Below are 18,145 nucleotides of genomic sequence, written 5' to 3'. Positions count from 1 at the left end.
TTCTAGCGATTAAATTCCTTTTTTCCCTATTGTTTCATATCAGATGGTAGGGACCATAGTTTGGCAATAGCGGTTAGAGGATTGTGATTAAACGACGATCTTCGAAGGATCTTTTGTGCAACGACGGTTCGACGGTGGGGATCATGTAATGGTCTGATGGTTGCGATTGGGCAATGGTTTAACGACAGTGGTCAAGCTGCGATGTTTTAATGATGGCATTCATACAACTATGGTTCAATAATGGTGGTCCAATTGCAACGGTTGTGTAGTGGTCCGATAGTGGCGATAAGCGGTGGTTATTTGATGGTGTTGCTTGGGTCAAACTCCAAGATTCTTTATATAATAATCCACATAAATAAATTTATTCAGGGGCCAATTATAAAATAAATTTAAAAATCGGCTTCTCTATACCACTGATATTATAATATTTTAATTACACAAAATTTTTCATAATTTTTTGACACTGGTGATAATCCTTAAGAAATTAATACATATCGGTACAAGTGAGGATTTTGAGACCGTTAAGTATTCGTTTCGCAAATTGATTTTACCAATATTTTTTAAATAAAATAAATTATTTTATTAATATTTCTTTATAGTTTTTGAAGTCTCAAAAGAATTTATATAAATTCTATATTAAAAGTTGATTAAATTAAATTAATTAAATTAATATTATATTATTATTTTATTTAAAATATCTTAAAACACTCACTAATCCAATAAAAGCCATTTTATTTTATCCCTTTGGCCAAAAAGATATATGAATATGAGAATTTGATAATGATAAAATACTGCTGTAACTAGGATATTCATTTGTTTAATATGATTATTAGAATGCATGCTACTGACTGTTACTTCCACCCATGATGCTGATGTTACTATTATTCTACTATTATTAATTTACTATTCACGTGATGCATATTGAGCATATGCACTAGACATTAAGACCGAGTTAACACTGATATGATATTTCTAAGCATGTAATACACTGATACAATTATTTTTATATGATTTTGACAGTCCTTACCAAAGTTTTGTTTTGATGCTTTATACAAATTTTCTATTGATTGTAGTATTGATATGATGATTGCTTTAGTGATTTGACACCTGTATTGAGTTATTTATTTTTCTATTGTATTACCTTATGTTTATTTGCATGCTATTGTTATAATTTTACTTTTGACATACATGATGGTTCTCTACAATGCGTTGAGATCAGTTATAAGATTTGATTTTTTGTTTGACTGTTTAACTCATTATATATATTATTAAATATTTTCAGGTCATGACAAAGAATCATAAGTATGAGATTAATCAGGATTCCTCAGGTTCTATGTCTTTTTTTAGTTTAGCTATTCTTTTGTACCTCATGACACATTAATTATGGTACGATTGTGTAGATTCTAAGTATTGTATATAATTTTTGGGAAATTAATACAAATGTAAATATTGATGTTTCGATTGATAATTTTATTTCTTTAGCAATTTAGATTGATTAAAAAAATAAAAGATTAAAAATAATAATTTCAAATTAGATTATGGAGCATTATAAATTGGTATTAGAGCATAGCTATTGAAATAATTGATTGTTATCAGACATGTATGAATTGATTGAGAGTTTGATAGAATGAGTAGTTTATGATGCATTATTTTGCATAAATAGTTGAATGACATGTGATATAATGAACTTCATGACTGTATGATTTCTTACTATTTGATTTGAGTTTTGATTATATTGATTTAATTTATATCTATTTTGTGTCTGAATCCTTAAGGAAAATGTTGGTGATGATATTTTTTTAATGTGAGTAGATTTTAATAACCCAGAAAATTATTTTTTTAAGTCATCATAATTCAAATTTAAAATTCATCTTCTTCATACCATTGATATTATAGTATTTCAATTACACGAGCTTTTTCATAATTTTTTGATACTGGTGAAAATCCTTAAGAAATTAACACATATTGGTACAAGTGTGGATTTTGGGGCCGTCATGTGTCCATTTTACAAATCGATTTCATCAATCTTTTCTATATAAAATGAGGAGGCCATGGAGCGATTTTTTACAGTTAGAAATGTTGGAAGATTTGCTCTTCTTGTTGAAGGAAATTATATCTTATTTCTGATTTCAATAATATTGTATTTTTGATTTTTTTTGATCAAATTTGTATTTCCGTTATAAGAAAATGAGGATAATTTTGTATTGGTAAAACTTTCACCGCGTAATTTTTATATGTTATAGAGATCGATATTATGAACATTTTGAGTATATTCTAAAATTTTTTTGTATGATGGTTTTGAAAAAGCAATGATTTTTGCATACTTTGAAATTTATTTTGACATATAAAAATAATACTTCAGTTTAATTAAAGCTTTAGAATGATGTTTTACATAATCTCTGCTAATTTAATTAATTTTTGAAAATGTGAATTTTTAAAATATGTATTGAAAAAAAATAAGTAAATAGTGGTTATTCATTAACGTTGGTTGGAGATTAACTGACATGACTGACCTGTACAAGATGGTGGGATGACTGACTTTCCTTTAAATATTATACTTTGATGTTATCATCAATTGTTTTATGTGATACTCATTGGAAGTTATAAGGAGTTATTATCATAATGACAGACAAAGAGTAATGACTCTGTTTACTGAGTTAACGGGTTACTGATACTGAAAAAACACCACTATAGCGAGGATATTGATTTGTTTAATATGATTATTGGAATGCTTGATGTTGAATCACTTCCACTATAAGGCTTGGCTGTTACTTCCACCCATAATGCTGATGCTACTATTCTATTGTTATTGATATGTTAATAACGTGATATATAGTGAGCATGTGCACTGGACACTGATATGATATTTCTAAGCATGTTATATATAGATATAATTATTTTTACATGATTTTGACAGTCTTTATTGATGTTTTGATTTGATGTTTTACATGATTTCTCTACTTATTGTAATATTGATATGTTGATTGTTTTAGTGATTTGACACATACTGATTTAATTTACTGATTTCTCCAATGTATTGTCTTATGATTATGTGCATACTACTATTGTGATTTGGATGTTGACATGCATATTAGTTATCTACCATTCGTTGAGGTCAGTTATAAGATTTGTTTTTTTGCTGGATTGTTTAGCTTATTATATGTGGTTAAATATTTTTAGTTCAAGGCAGAGGATCAGGAGTATGAGATTGATCAAGATTCCTCAGATTTTTTTTAGCTATTCTTTTGTACTAGGATATAGTTGTTGTGGTATGATTGTGTAGATCATGAGTAGTGTATATGATTTTTGAGAAATAAATACAAATATTAATATTGATGTTTTGATCTATAATTTTATTTATGCTAATATTTAGATTGATAACAAAAATTAGATAGCTTTGGTTCTGTAAATTAAAAGATAAAAAAAATAATTCTTCTAAATTACATTATGGGGCATTACACTTCAAGCCTCTTAACTCTCTTGAATCTCAAATTAATAGTTCAAGCCCTCTCTTCAGCAAGGTGTAGGATACTATTTAAAGATTTTTTAGAGTTACATGCCCTATAAACACATCCTCCAAATTTGGAACACTTCATCGAACGACCTATATTATCTCCCTCAATCATAGACTATTCTTTCGAAATTTAGTTGTCTTAATAATGTGGAATATGAGGAATTTAGGCTAATTGGATTGCCTCATTGAGATAATTGATTTGACTAGAAGCGTAAAAATATTGGAGATCATTTGCTCCTCCAATTAACTTCCCAATGTTGCTAATCAGGTTGGATGCACAATAATTGAAAGGAATTTTTTTATTAGAACATATAGGCACTAATATATCCTCAAAAATATAATAAAGTAGAAATCATCAACATCCTTTCCGTTCATATCATGAGACTATAATAATCAAAAGTGTCCATATATAATAAGCATGATACACATTCTTTTATTCATGATAATATAATATCACTATAATTGCAAAATATATAACTATAGTCTAACAAGGCGTACCTATAAATATAAACTTGCAACCTCTACCTCTAATCAACTTGCTCCTTCCATTTTTCTTCCTTGAAATCAACACATTCAGATAAAGTAGGGATAAGCATCAACAACTTAGTAGGTTACATGAAACCTATAAAAATTTATAATCTATTAGACAAAAAGAATATAAATAGTCCAATCTCTTATCATATTGTAAACAATAAAGCATTTTACAAGTAAAAAAAAAAAACATAAAATAGTATACACAAACATTTATACTAAATATAGTGTTTTAACATGTCAATCACTCTATTAAGTCCATGATATCAATATAAAATTTAGTATAAACAAAACACTTCTTAAATTGTACTATAAGCATTATATCCTCTCAAAATCATTGCATTATAATAAGATGATAAAAATGCCGTAAACTTTTTTTTTATATATCCGAAGTGTTCATATATACACACGAGCTTCATTTGGGATAATTTTCTTATTGCTTTATAAAACAACTTTTTAGTACAAAAATTTCTTAAAAACAGATAAAAAGCAATGATCAAAAGCTGTCACAAACAAAACCTTAATCTCTTATGCCTATCTTATGCATTCTGACATTAAGTTAACTACTCATTCAGACTCTTATACCTCCTTGCTATAATATAATTTATTTATCTAAGCCCTTATACCTCTCTATAAATAGTTATATTACACAAGCCCTTATACAAACAAGTTAACATTTCCTTGAACAATTATTTTGCAACATATATAAATAGAATTATCAATACTTAAATAAGTACGGGCAGTTATCATTTTACATTAATATATAAAAAATTTGCATGTATGACAAAAATAATAGAATTTACAGTTCAACGTGCATGAATCACAAAGTATGACAACATATAACATTTATAGTATTGGTACAGTGCTCTCAAACTTTGATAGTTTCTTTAATACTTAAAAAAAACTCGCAAAATATCTTAAGGATATATTGATGATTATTGAAGTTATTTAATTTTTATTAAAATTTTATATAAAACTACTTAAATCTTAAAATGTACAACTATAAAAATTCTGAAAAAATATTAATTAAATATTAAAATAGTTCTAGAATACTATGGTGAAAATGATTTATAAAATGAACACCAAAAAATTTAAGAAAATTCACTTATACCAACGCATGTAATTTCATAAAGAGTGCAAATTAAACAAGCAATTTCCTATTTTCATATTGTATGCCCATATAAGAATACGCTTGAGAATAGCAAGCTCTGCGGACCAAGATATCAAAAGACCAGGCTATATTACAATTAATAGGCTCACTGGAGCGAGAAATTATTCTGTGCGGACAACGGACTGTCTGGAGGCGAATCAGAGCACACCATGACACCCGGTACACAACGGGTACACAGACACGATATACAACCGTGGTACACAGCAAAAAGTGAAGTAGCATGCTTTGATTCGCTTCCGGACGACATCCGATATCCGCACAAAATAATTTTTCTACTCGAGCAGCGGTCCAGCAATTCACAATCCCCGCCATGCTCAACTCTTGCACCGCAAAAACAAGAAAACTCCAATGTTGCACTGCAAGTTTCCTCACCAATCTACTGGAATAAGCTTTTGAGCTCAATTAAGCTAAGGAAGGACTCTCGGCTTAGTATTGTCTTAAGGATGATCAAGAAACTCCAGAGCGGTTGCATTTGGTGCTAGGCCAAGATCAGTTAGATATTGGGTATTGTAGAACTTGCTGAGATGCCTTATCCCACTGTCACATAATATAGTTACTATTGTGTGCCCAGGTCCTAAAGCCCGTGCTGCTCGAACAGCTCCAATGCAGTTCATAGCTGAAGAGCTTCCAATGAAAAGACCATCATTTTTAAGAAGATACCTGATAACATGTTTAAACATTACAGGTTGAAAGGAAATTTATGGATGATGCCAAAAAAATAAAAAAGTGTGATCATTTTAAGAGATAGAAGTATGAGATAACTAATTGAAGATCAAATCAAATTAATGCATTACACAGAACATTAAAAAATGTTTGTAAGTTCTAACAAGTGACACAAAAAACTGGTGAAAGTTCTAACAGGTGATTTATTGTAAATATAGGATAATCAAATGTATTATTGCTTAGATGATGAGGAGTTTATAAATAGATATTCCAAGAAGTTAAATAATATAAATGACACTTAAAACACAAAAACATAAAGAATTACATATTCAATATCTAAAATTTATCATTTACATCATCTAGGACTCCATTAAGAGAGTCAACGAAGCTCATCGAGCACATTGTTGGGCATAGCAATGCATTCTCCCAACGAGCTCATGCGTGGCTTCCTCTTCTTCTTAGCAAGTCACCCGACACGTGGAGGCCTCGTTTAGCAAGCTCTTCCACGACTTCTTTCAGCAGGAGCGAAAGAGGATAATAAGCAAAGAGAAAGAGAGAGAGATCAAGATAAAAGAGGAAACATGAGGGCAAGAGGCTTAACAGTGAATGACGATGAGTGAAGGGGTGATGTTACTGACAATAAAGGGTGACGAGACCAATGGTGCATTGACTGGTTAGGGCTGTAAGCCAACAAGTGCACTTAATAAACAACTTCATACTCGTTTACATAATCTTCGTTTATATTTGTTTATTTACATAATCAAATAAGCTTGCACAAAATTTTAAAACTTGCCATATAAATGAAGAAGTTTGAACACTGGCTCGCTTGTTCAATCATGTTTGTGAACATGCTCGTTTGTTGTTTAATAGTAACTTGCTAAACAATATAGTAAGAGGCTCATTTACTGATGGTTTAATTTTTTTATTTGATGACTTATTCTATATTATATTCTATTAAATTTCTTATAGCTTATATGTTTTAAAAATTATATATTATTAAATGCATATGTATATGAAAATTTTAAATAAATAGCTAGATAGATTTATTTAAACATTTTTTTATTATTTTTTAAACTTCAATAAATAAATCAAATAACCCCTAATGAATTATGTTATTTTTTATAAAAATCTATAAATCTAATTATGCCTAGCAATTAGACTACATGCATAAATTATTAGTGTCAAACATATAATTAGTTACACTTAATTAAAGCTTGATTTCGGCTTGAACTCGATAAGAAATTAACAAACAAAATTGATTTTAAAACCTAGATCATGTTCATGCTTGACTCAATCTAGATAAGAAAATAAATGAATGGACTTAAACAATATAGTACTCAACTTGACTCGGTTCATTTTCATCCATAGATAGGGTGAAACGGGAGGTGTTGTTTTTTATTATATTTTTGATTTGTGAGTGATATGTATCTAAATCCTAAAGTTTAAGAGTTACATACATAAATCATGATATTTTCTTTGCTAAAATAAATTTCATTAAATAAAGTTTTTTACTTATATTTTTTAATATTGTGCATGCAAATGTTGGATGTGTAATTTGAGTGTGGTACAAGTGCAACTATTTAATTCCAAGGGGAAGTCATCTCCTTGTATCAATATAAAACTTGACTTTTCTTTTTTTGGTTCTTTTATTCATTATCTCTAATTTTTTTTACATCATTTGTTATTGTCTTGTTAGTATTTGGCAGAACTAAAATTCTACTTGAGAATGTTTTGAGTGAGTTTCAAGCTTCAAGCATCAGCACCTATATTTTATAATTTGTACTCACCTGGACATTTCGACAGCTTCCTTATCAGTGCCTCGATAAGCCCCATCTAAATCTGCCATCAAAAAGTTCTTTGTCAATCTGTTGATTCCAATTCCTTCAGTGATGGTGTCAAAAGGATTCTTGAGCCTGCGGCCTTCAGCCTCCTCTTTTGTGTACAGAACTCCTCTAGTGACCCTATTAAACAGTCCAGATCCAGGTGGATCAATTAGAAAACATTTCACATTAGGATTCTTTTCCTGCAGTAAGAACAATAGGTGACCAACGTTAATGCCAATCTAAACAGGTTAAATACTAAGGGCCTGTTTGGTTTAAGGGAATTCAGGAGAATGCAAATATATTTTACTTCATATTTTCATATTAGAGGTTTGGCTCCAATGTGCTTAGTAGAAAATTGAATTTATATATAATAAATGCAAACAAATGGAAAAACAACACTAGAGAATTTATTGAGTTATCAAAGTGACTAAGAAACAAAAACTATATTTCATGTCAACAGACAAAATGGGGAAAAAGAAATTGCAATTAATTTCTCCTCAACCAAATAAGTGAGTGAAAACTCATTTCAATTTAATTCCTTTACCATATATATTTCCATTTCCTTCTAAATTTCTCTCTTTCAATTCCTTCAAACCAAACAGAGTCTAAAGGTATATGAATTTATACTGAAACCTTAAGATATCGTGAAACTCCTGCAACCGTTCCACCAGTTCCAGCAGCAGCTACAAAGGCATCCAAATTCCCTTCTGTCTGTTCCCATATCTCAGGACCAGTGCCCTCATAATGGGCACGGAAGTTTGCTAAATTTTCAAACTGATCAGCAAAGAAACCTCCTTTTGAGTAGTCTTTTGACATGCCATTGTCTTTGATTTCAGAAGCTTCTCCAAGTTTTGCAGCCAATTTATTCGCCTCCAAGGCCCTCCTCCTGGCAACATTAACAAAGTGGTCTCTGTGTGTAATGGAAACTGGTCTTACTCTTTCTACATTCGCTCCTAAAGCCTCAATAATTTGAGCCTGGTAACAAAAATCCAGTATTAGCTAGAGGGGGAAAGATTTTATAGAGAAGAATTTACACAGATTTATGCTTCTAAATTTGCATTGAGCATATTACTTTGACTAATTGTATCCTCAAAAAAGGATGAAAATTTGTTCTATATGTCTGAACTCTGAATTAGCATCATAATTTTGTTATCTTTGCTGTTTTTAACTTTACACTGAGAACATTTCAACATGAAACTGAATAAATTAGAAAATTATGTTTAATCAGCATGTAGGTTTCTGATAATATCCTTTTTTTCACTCCAAATTTAGGAATTGAATCAGTTTCCTTCAAAAATTTGTACTAAGGGCAAATTATAACTTCTCCAATAAATATAGAATTCTTTCGCATACAACAAAAGTAAGAACCATAGTATATAAAATAGCATGTAACGGTTAGACAATATTTAAAAAAATGCCAGTACAAGATAGCATGTAAGGCTGCGTCCCAATTGGTCAAGACAGTGATGATCATTTTGATTCAAGGATCAGATTCTTATAATTTAATGGATGTTTAATATTAACAATACTACTAAATTTCAGATTATCAGTTCCTGCAGTAAATTTCAGATTATCAGTTCCTGTAGTAAATTGGACATCAATAAGGGTGTTATCATACCAGATTGAAATATTAATAATGAAGAGATTCTATAATTAATTATACAATTATTATATACTATATTATCTTAATTAAGAATATACCTAATGTTATTTTTTTCCTATTATATTGTTGGTATCTATCTATATAGAGTCATCAATTCTATTGAAATTCAAATAAATTTCTTTTCCATCAACAGTCTCAACAAAAGGAAAGAGCTGATGATGACTACACTAAACATAGTAGCCAGCTAAATAAATAAACTGGATTGAACTGGCCGGTTTGACTGTGAATCAATCGTCCGATGCGTTCGGTCTTAAAGATAAAATCGCTTTTGCTAAGAATCGAGAAGAACTCACTATTGTTGGTATCTATCTATATAGAGCATCAATTCTATTGAAATTCAAATAAATTTCTTTTCCATCAACAGTCTGGTCAGCTAAATAAATAAACTGGATTGAACTGGACGGTTTGACTGTGAATCAATCGTCCGACTCGTTCGGTCTTAAAAATCGCTTTTGCTAAGAATCGAGAAGAACTCACGGTCAGTGATCTAGTTGTGATTTTATTTAACTGCCCTATTCATATTATGATCAAATTGTCATCGTTAATTTGAAATGTGAAGACCAGAACTTAATCTTAACATAAATAATATCATTTAAGTTCATTGGGAGTTAATTAATTATCAATCTCTGTTCACGCATGTGTAATTTCCAACTCAACATCACTTACACATCTACTTCTACATCAGATATACTGAGCACGTGATTAAGATACTATTTTGATATTGATATAGAATAATTGGATAGCATGTAGGGTTTTACTGCATTTATTTAATTTCGAGCTTAGTAACAGCTAAACAAGCTTAGCTCGATTAGGTAGACACTCGACTCGACTCAACTTATTTACACCCCTAGTGACAGGCATCAATAGGTCGGGAAGCAACAAATAATAGCCAAACCAGAGTTCAAGGATCATGATTCATGACAACAATTGCAGATGATAAAACTATGATCATGAATGTAATCAAACCTTTTCAGCAGCCGCATCATCTGGGATGACAACATGGCATTTGCATCCATACGCAGGAGCAACAGTGGCCAGGCTTATAGCAGTACTTCCAGCACTCCCCTCGGTCACTATGCCACCTTCCACAAGAGCTCCAGACTCCAGAGCCTACATTTCCAGTTTGTAAAGAATAAATTAAGGCTAAACAGAAACCACACATGGCAATTAGCTTGGTTATTTCTCATAATTCTTAAAACTACTGGAAAACTCTAACAAGTAACAAGGCCGGGCATTTCACCTCCTCAATAATTTTAACCGCGACGCGATCCTTAATGCTGCCCCCAGGGTTCAAAAACTCAGCTTTCCCGAGAATCTATGAAAAAGATGAAAAAAAATTGGCATCTTTAGTTAAGAACGGAACAAATCGAAGAATTGAAACTGAAGAAATTGGGAAAAGAGTAGTTAACCTCGCACCCCGTGGCGTCGGAGAGACTATTGATTCGGATTAGAGGCGTGTTTCCGATGGCTTCGACAAGGCCCCTCCTTTCCTTGCGTTTCCTGCGAGGGCATTTGCGGGGAGCTTTTCTCCATGGAAGAATGGCCGAGGTTTGGTGGGAAAAGAGAAGGTAGGAGACGAGGGCTATGGAGAGAGCCGCGGCGGCAAAGAGTCCGGCCGGTTTCTCTGTTGCCATCTCTTTCTTTCTATTTCGCCGCAAGTAGGATTTTCTCAATAGTATTTAGTAAATAAATTCTGTAAATCCATATTTGATAGATTCTTATATAGTTAAATCTAAAAAATTATTTGGCATAATAGGAATTGATATATTTCTGATGATTATTTGACTATTTATTTCATATTTTTATTAAAATAAGATTTTATAATTTAATTATTTATCAATTAGTTAATTATTAAATTATTAAATTATTTTAATTCAACAACTTCTACATAATCTCTACATCACAAATAATATCATAGTAAGTGATATTTTTGATTAATTAATTTTAGTTATTATAACTAATTTAGTTTTAATTAGTAATTTGACACCTAATTTATTTGATTGATTAATAATAATAATGATAATTAATAATTTGTTAGAAAGTATATTACATCATAATTAATATAAGACAATATTCCAAGTAATTATAATTTAATGACTTATTAATTGATTAATTGTAATAAATTAAATGCGAAGGATTTATTTTAATATTTTTACTGCTTAGGTAATATAGGCTTCATTTTGTTTCCCCCGACGTTTTTTTCATTTTTAAACGGTGGTACTATAACGAGAAGCAGAATTTTTTTTCTTCTCAAATCGACGAAAATTTAGAGTTATACCAAAAGGTGTTTTGAAAAAGTGGCATAAACAATCATTAAAATAGTAACTTTTCAACGATTGAAATCGTAAACAGAAAAATTTATGGACAACCAAACGAAGCTATACTCTTTGGTGTGGCTTATCCAAAATCCATTCGTATAAAAAAATAAATTTTTTTAATATTATTATGATAATATAAAATTCGTTCCTTCGCAAAAAATTAGACAGCATTTTTTTTAAGCAATTCAAGTTGAGATCAGTTGCATTTAGGATTTTAAGCTCTACTTAATTGCTAGCCTAAACCTATTTTAGGCTAAATCCAAAATGTGATAATCATTTTTGGCACTCTCATCTGATTGCATATACAGAAGAAATATATTTAAAACTAACAATTTTATTTTATTTATTTTACATTGCAAATAAAATATCATTTTTAAATTCAGTACTATCAGAACTTCAATTTCAACAAAATTATAATCAAATTGAGCACCTCAAGGAGACGAACCCAACGGCAACGAAATAAATCCAATTGAGCCCAAATGGATCCAATTCAAGTGGTCGAAGCATATTTGAAAGATTCAAAGCATTAATTGGATGATTAAGTGATCTTTAAATATGACATGCTTATAATCAAATCGAGCAGCTCAACGAAAGGAATCCAAGGAGCTCAAGATCGTTGAATTCTGACATCATTAAGAATTTTTAATGCTTTATGAAAGCTCTATGATCAAGGGAATCTATATAGGCTATTCGATAGAGCACTCCAGATTTATCTTGAATCTTCTTCATATTTATGAGTCATGTCACTCTCAAAATTTATAAATAAACCCACTCTTCATCTTTTCAGGGTGCTTGGTCCCTATGGCTGGAGATTCGAGAGAGTTTTGATGTTTCAAGGATCTTAAAGTTCTACCCAAGAACTATCGCCCGGTTACGGACAATCGTCGGACCGCCCACTCATATGCTGACCATTATTGAACCTATACCATCGCCTACCATTGACATCTCGTTGTTCATCAAGTTCATAGAGAGAGCACATCAACGACCCGTCTACTTTAGATTAACAAAGGCAAGTCACAAGTTGCAACCTAATTCTTAACTGTAATTGTACATCAACGACCCAACCAGCTATCATAATTTTTCAAAATGATCATACAATACTTGCAAAAAAATGAAACTCAGATGAAGAAATTATACATTTCATTCTTAATTGTAATTGTAAGTTTTTAATCAACATATCTTTATATTTTATATTTTATATTAAAACTTTTATTTTTATTTTTTTTTTTTAAAAATATTCGGCTTATGCTCCTTAAAAAAAAAAAAAAATCTTGTTACCTCTCCCATGCTCAATCCATCGTAAGCCCTTCAGAAGGGAAAATTATTAGATATATCCGGTGTCCAATAAAATACTGACATGTAGAATACACACGTGTCCGCAAAAATTTAAATCAAGCACGCCAAAAGGGCATGTAAAATGCAGGTAAAGCGAAGTCAAAAAGCACAGTCAAAGCGCAGTAAAAAATCGTAGTGAAAGCGCAGGTAAAGTATATATAAAACGCAGTCAAAATACAATCCACATGACAAATTTTAATTAAATATCCGGACCTAATAATTTTCGCTTAAGAAGGGACCATTGCCCAATAATTCATAATATACAACTACAACATATACCAAGAACCGGCCGAAGTCTTCAAAAAGCTGCTAAGACAATTTGCTTGGAAGAATATGCACGCAACAACAACAACATACGTGAAATCCCCGCAACATGGCATCTGCCGTTTGATTTGTTTTACTTACAGCGTCATCATATAGAATAGACTGACTAAGCGGCACCACCAAAAAAATTAATAATTAATAATGACTTATCGTATATTTTATATAATATGAAATTTAAAAGTCATAATTATTTATCCCATAAATATGATGAAGCATCAAACAGTATTATCTAATTATTTCTATTAAAGTTTTTAAATTCAGTTATATGTCATAATAGGACTATATTATATTAAATAATTTACATCAAACATATAATTTATCATGCTCAAATAAACTCAAATTTATGGCCTAAGTTAAACTGATAAATATGTTTGAACAATACTTTAAATTTTAGATCACGTTCGAGCTTTATTTTGATTGAAGGACAGTTGAGGGGTGCGGAAGGAATTGAAAATCATTCAAACAGTTCAACAATATATGGGTCCACTGAAGGATTAATTATTCAGTAAGGATGCCGAACGTCGTCTGAAGATCAACCATAATGCGCCACATCCCCACTTTGTTTGGTACAACGGCTCGATATTGCTGACATAATGCATTCTGATTGGTCTCCGGACAGTAAACTGTATTCGACGTCTTCACATAATAATTTCTACGACTGAAGACACAAATATTGATTTCAACTTTTTCAATTTTGTCCCCCTCTGGATTTTCAAGCATTCCAACACAGCGCAAAAGATAAAATGGACCTTCCTTCAAAAGATCAATCTAAGCAGCAAAAAGAATGCAAAACTTAAACAGGTAAATTACTCATGACATATAGTTTTCAATTCATGTTAAATTACCATCTTAATAGAATAAAATAATTACATTGTTCAAAAGTAAACTTGCTAGAGCCAATAACTTTCCATAGCCATGCAATCAAAAAGCATATTCAACTATCATAATGTAAAAAGATGGTGATGTCTACAAAACGAAGCAGTAATTCCACAATTACAGGAAATGCCAAAAAGTTGGAACATCAAATACCTTGAGTTTGTGCCTACAATTTGAAATGACTTGCAGAAATGTAAAGCTACTCAAATCAACAGTGCTAATAAGGGCAATTAATTGCTTACAATCATGAAATAAAACTGTAATAATTCTAAGCCTCATTTTAAAAGGTTTTATACCTATGTTGCCTGACTGGTTCGGCAAGGAAAAACATTAAAGAAAAGGCTCAGCGTTTTAAGGCTATCAAACCTGCTGGCAGAGTTTAGAGACCAAAGAAACCAAGTTCGGTGGCTCTCTCTTTCTCAAAGGTCTCAAAATATTGATATATGATAGTTACGGCAAGAAGAATACCGGTTCCAGAGCCTATTGCTCCCATGAAATCTGCAAGGACTGTCAAAGCTCCAATGCACATACCTCCAAATGCAGCAGCAGTTGGAATGTAACGGTTTAGTTCCTTCTGTAGATTGGATTCTCGATGACCTGGCATCACCATTTGTTGTTCCTAGAAGATAGAAAAACAATATGTAATCTCACAATATTGTTAAAACAAATTAAAGTTGTTTTAATAAACAAGCTAAAGTTGGTAAGCCTTTTCAATGAAAAAAAAAATACATAGTGAAACAAAGAACAGTTTTCTTGTGATTAAAAGATTATATGGGTACAATTAAAGCTTCAGAAAACAAGAGATAAAAGGTAAAGCACTTCTTTACAGCTGCATTATAAATTGTCACAAGCTTGATTCATAAGAGGCCTTTAAAGACCAGGTACAGACATTTTAGCTCAGAAATAAACATGGCAATCAGTGAATAGAACATTTGTCTATAGATGCCAGTGCCATTTTTAAATCTATGATATCAAGTCATTCATTTAAGATAATATAAAAATTTCTCTACATAAAGTCTCTTAAAGATATATCCTAAACAAAATAGTCCTTAATAAGCATAGAAAATAGTGATCTAGAAACATAAAACCTCCCACCCACAAGGAGTAAAAAAAGAGACAGTAGAAAAGTATACATATTTAATTTTCATGCTGATCAAACAATTATATGCCTGGAAAATAACCAGTTGAATTCATTTTCTATCAACATATAAAAACAAATTATGATCAGAAATAAATGAAGGCTACAATCATACCTTAAGCTGCTTGGCCACATCTCTTGCTGATGATCCAGAAACTTCAATCCAAGTCTTTGAGAACAGTGCACAAGCCGACAGCATAAAAACTATGTAAAAGAGAGCATGGAATGGATTTGCAGCCATATCTGCCAAACTGTGCCACAGTTCAAACAAAAGGACCACATAAATAACATGAAAAATAGAGCATAACTGCCAATAAAGTGTTGCATGTTGTACGATCAACAGCGAAATAAATACATGCTAGCATGGCAAGAGAAATACTATAGACAAAACAAGTTAAAGCATATTCTAATTTAAGATGTAAGAGAACTGAATCTGTAAGATCTAGAAATCACCTTGATGGCGCTGTAATGTAATAGGCAATGCCACCAACAGGGACAGATTGACCAGTATATTCAGATTCCTTCCATATGCCGAGCAATTTTACAAGGAAATTTCCACTGTATCTCCTATAAAGCAACTACAACAAGGAAAAAGATATTACAGTTTTTCAGAATTGGTAACCGCTGACAACGAAAAGTTGAGATAACTACATACCTGTGAAATAAAATACAAGTTTGAAACAAGTGCTGACTGTAATATAATAGGCATGTTAGATGTATAAAATAGTTTGATAGGATAAGAGCCTTGCTGTCCCCGGGCATTCTTTGACCTCACTGGCAGAACCACACGAAATCCTTGGAAATATATAACAATGAGGAAAACTAGAACAGTAGCAAGCAAGTTGGTCACATTTGGGAGATTCTGTCGATAAAAAGCTTCTCGCAATGCTCGGACCTTGTCTGTGCGGGTAATAAGCAAATGGAACAATGCAATAACAGCACCTTCAAATTCAGCACCCCTCCCAGTGTTAATGGTGGTAGGGCTGAAAGCCTTCCAAATGATATTTTCACTGCAAGAGCATTTGCAATTCAGATAAAATACAAGCAACTTTTATGTATGTGCTTGAATAAGATAAAAAAGCTAGAAAAATAATAAGCTTACCAAATGTTGGTAGCAATGAAAAGAGAAATACCAGATCCAAGACCATATCCCTTCTGCAGAAGTTCATCTAAGCAAATGACAATGATGCCGGCAAAGCAAAGCTGAAGGATTATTAAAATAGCATTTCCAGCACCAAGTTGGCTGACACTGCCATACATCCCTGAAAGGACATAAGCCACTGCTTCTCCAATTGCAATTAGAATGCCGAGTAATTTCTGTGCACCATTTCTGAAAAAGTGCTAATTCTTATAAGTTCATGAGCTGCAAACTGAACCAAGGAAATAACTCCAAAGATTTTCAGCATACTAATATGAAGTTTGAAAAGGAATGATCAATTCAGGATACTTTCCTCAAAATGGAACTACCAAAAATATAACAAGTAGATAAAGATCAACCTGACAGCAAAGAGGCACAAAAGACTTTGTAGAGAGTTGCTATGAAGCATAGACATGAAACAATACTTGTGCACGCCAATCATTCTAATCTGAAGAGGAAATGACCAATCATCTTCTAATTGTCTCTTTATGCCTAATATCTTATAAAATCTTCAAATTCAACAAGTCACATTATTAAATATGCCTACTAACTTTCATCAAATTTAATCATGGATTAACTATTCATCGAGTATCTAAAAAATCAATTTTGTTCAGATGGCTGTAAATAGAGTAGTATAAAGTGGTATGTATGTAAATCTCCCAAAATTATAATTATCATGCATCTCACCAATCAAGATCAGGAAAGGCGCTCTAAATATCATCAGCATCCCATGTTTTTAATTCCAATCCATTTGAAAGATTCTACAAATAGAAGATCGCAATCATCTTCTCAGGAAGTCAAGTCAATCGATAGAAAAAAAAAACTTAAAATTATAATACTGAATACGCTAGCTATGAATTAGACAAGTTTGCACAAATACTAAAAAACAAAATAAAAAGAAACCATGAATCTTTCAAAAAACCACCTCCTGTCATGCTAGCAATCATCATCTGCAAAATTATGGACGCAATACATAAATAAACTCCCAAACAATGCATTAAAATAACAATCACTTACAGCAGAGCTCGATCCTCTCTCACGCTATTGTCAACCTCGATAATCTTAGATCCAGCCAGGAGCTGCATGACCAGCCCCGAGGTCACAATCGGAGTGATTCCGAGCTCCATGACAGTTCCTCGATTCGAAGCGAGAATTACACGCATCCAGTAGAACGGATCCGCTCCGGTGGTAGAGTGGATGCCATAGAGGGGAAGCTGACTGCATACCAGAAATATAAATAGCGATATCACGGTGTAGATGACCTTCTCCCTAAACGGAATCCTCCGATCGGCGGTCTCCACCTCCGGCAAGATCGCCAGGAACGGCCTCACAAGATGCAGAACCCTAAATCCTCCCGCCATTTTTTCTCAGACAAACAACAATCAAATCCAGGCGCCTCTAACTATCTGCTACAATTAGAAAGGGCAGCCAAAAAGCTAGATCTAAGAAAATTAAAGAGGTAAAGGCGATCCAAAAGGAGTAACGAATGGAAACCCTAGCGTACCGGCAGCGACGAATTAGAGAGAGATGACGACGATCCCTATATATCTCTCCCTGTGTTAGAGATGACTATAATACGCAGCCCAGAGACGGAGATAGGTTTCGCAAACATACACGGCTTGTCGTGCTAAACGGCTGGTCTCTGGAGAAA

At 32.0% G+C, this 18,145-nt stretch overlaps 2 protein-coding genes across 5 annotated transcripts; both read right to left on the bottom strand.

The window, feature by feature from the left end:
* Nucleotides 1-5,150: 5,150 nt before the first annotated feature.
* Nucleotides 5,151-11,046, bottom strand: LOC110103299 (cysteine synthase 2). Of its 3 annotated transcripts, none has more exons than XM_028693254.1 (6): nucleotides 10,775-11,046; nucleotides 10,606-10,680; nucleotides 10,332-10,475; nucleotides 8,336-8,677; nucleotides 7,667-7,902; nucleotides 5,151-5,832 (listed from the first exon to the last, which is right to left on the bottom strand). In XM_028693254.1, the coding sequence occupies exons 1-6, from the start codon at nucleotides 10,997-10,999 to the stop codon at nucleotides 5,757-5,759; spliced, it is 1,098 nt and encodes a 365-aa protein (XP_028549087.1). In that variant the 5' UTR covers nucleotides 11,000-11,046; the 3' UTR covers nucleotides 5,151-5,756. The 3 variants fall into 3 exon arrangements, with proteins under 3 accessions (XP_028549087.1, XP_020687611.1, XP_020687612.1); XM_020831952.2 differs by having other exon boundaries at nucleotides 5,151-5,876; nucleotides 10,775-11,045; XM_020831953.2 differs by lacking the exon at nucleotides 5,151-5,832 and adding an exon at nucleotides 6,222-6,388.
* A 3,212-nt stretch (nucleotides 11,047-14,258) lies between these two features.
* Nucleotides 14,259-18,145, bottom strand: LOC110103292 (protein transport protein Sec61 subunit alpha). Of its 2 annotated transcripts, XM_020831946.2 has the most exons (7): nucleotides 17,999-18,145; nucleotides 17,512-17,900; nucleotides 16,459-16,686; nucleotides 16,012-16,366; nucleotides 15,810-15,934; nucleotides 15,472-15,607; nucleotides 14,259-14,837 (listed from the first exon to the last, which is right to left on the bottom strand). In XM_020831946.2, exons 2-7 carry the CDS (start codon nucleotides 17,853-17,855, stop codon nucleotides 14,598-14,600), a joined length of 1,428 nt encoding a protein of 475 aa, XP_020687605.1. In that variant the 5' UTR covers nucleotides 17,856-17,900; nucleotides 17,999-18,145; the 3' UTR covers nucleotides 14,259-14,597. The 2 variants fall into 2 exon arrangements, with proteins under 2 accessions (XP_020687605.1, XP_028549086.1); XM_028693253.1 differs by lacking the exon at nucleotides 17,999-18,145 and having other exon boundaries at nucleotides 17,512-17,992.

Source organism: Dendrobium catenatum, unplaced genomic scaffold, assembly GCF_001605985.2.
Source record: "Dendrobium catenatum unplaced genomic scaffold, ASM160598v2 fragScaff_scaffold_246, whole genome shotgun sequence".
NCBI classification, from domain to species: domain Eukaryota; kingdom Viridiplantae; phylum Streptophyta; class Magnoliopsida; order Asparagales; family Orchidaceae; genus Dendrobium; species Dendrobium catenatum.
The sequence above is the reverse complement of the archived record's forward strand: the minus strand, read 5'-3'. Positions and strand labels throughout refer to the sequence as shown.

Excerpts from the sequence above, each read along its gene's own strand:
- LOC110103299 (XM_020831952.2), bottom strand. The coding sequence starts at position 10,999 with ATGGCAACAGAGAAACCGGCCGGACTCTTTGCCGCCGCGGCTCTCTCC. Across the intron at positions 10,476-10,605 it reads CGGTTAAAATTATTGAGGAG|GCTCTGGAGTCTGGAGCTCT; the intron begins GTGAAATGCCCG and ends CTGGAAATGTAG. Across the intron at positions 7,903-8,335 it reads GAGTTTCACGATATCTTAAG|GAAAAGAATCCTAATGTGAA; the intron begins GTTTCAGTATAA and ends TTCTTACTGCAG.
- LOC110103292 (XM_020831946.2), bottom strand. The coding sequence starts at position 17,855 with ATGGCGGGAGGATTTAGGGTTCTGCATCTTGTGAGGCCGTTCCTGGCG. Across the intron at positions 16,367-16,458 it reads TTCATTGCTACCAACATTTG|TGAAAATATCATTTGGAAGG; the intron begins GTAAGCTTATTA and ends ATGCTCTTGCAG. Across the intron at positions 15,608-15,809 it reads TACATTACAGCGCCATCAAG|TTTGGCAGATATGGCTGCAA; the intron begins GTGATTTCTAGA and ends ACTGTGGCACAG.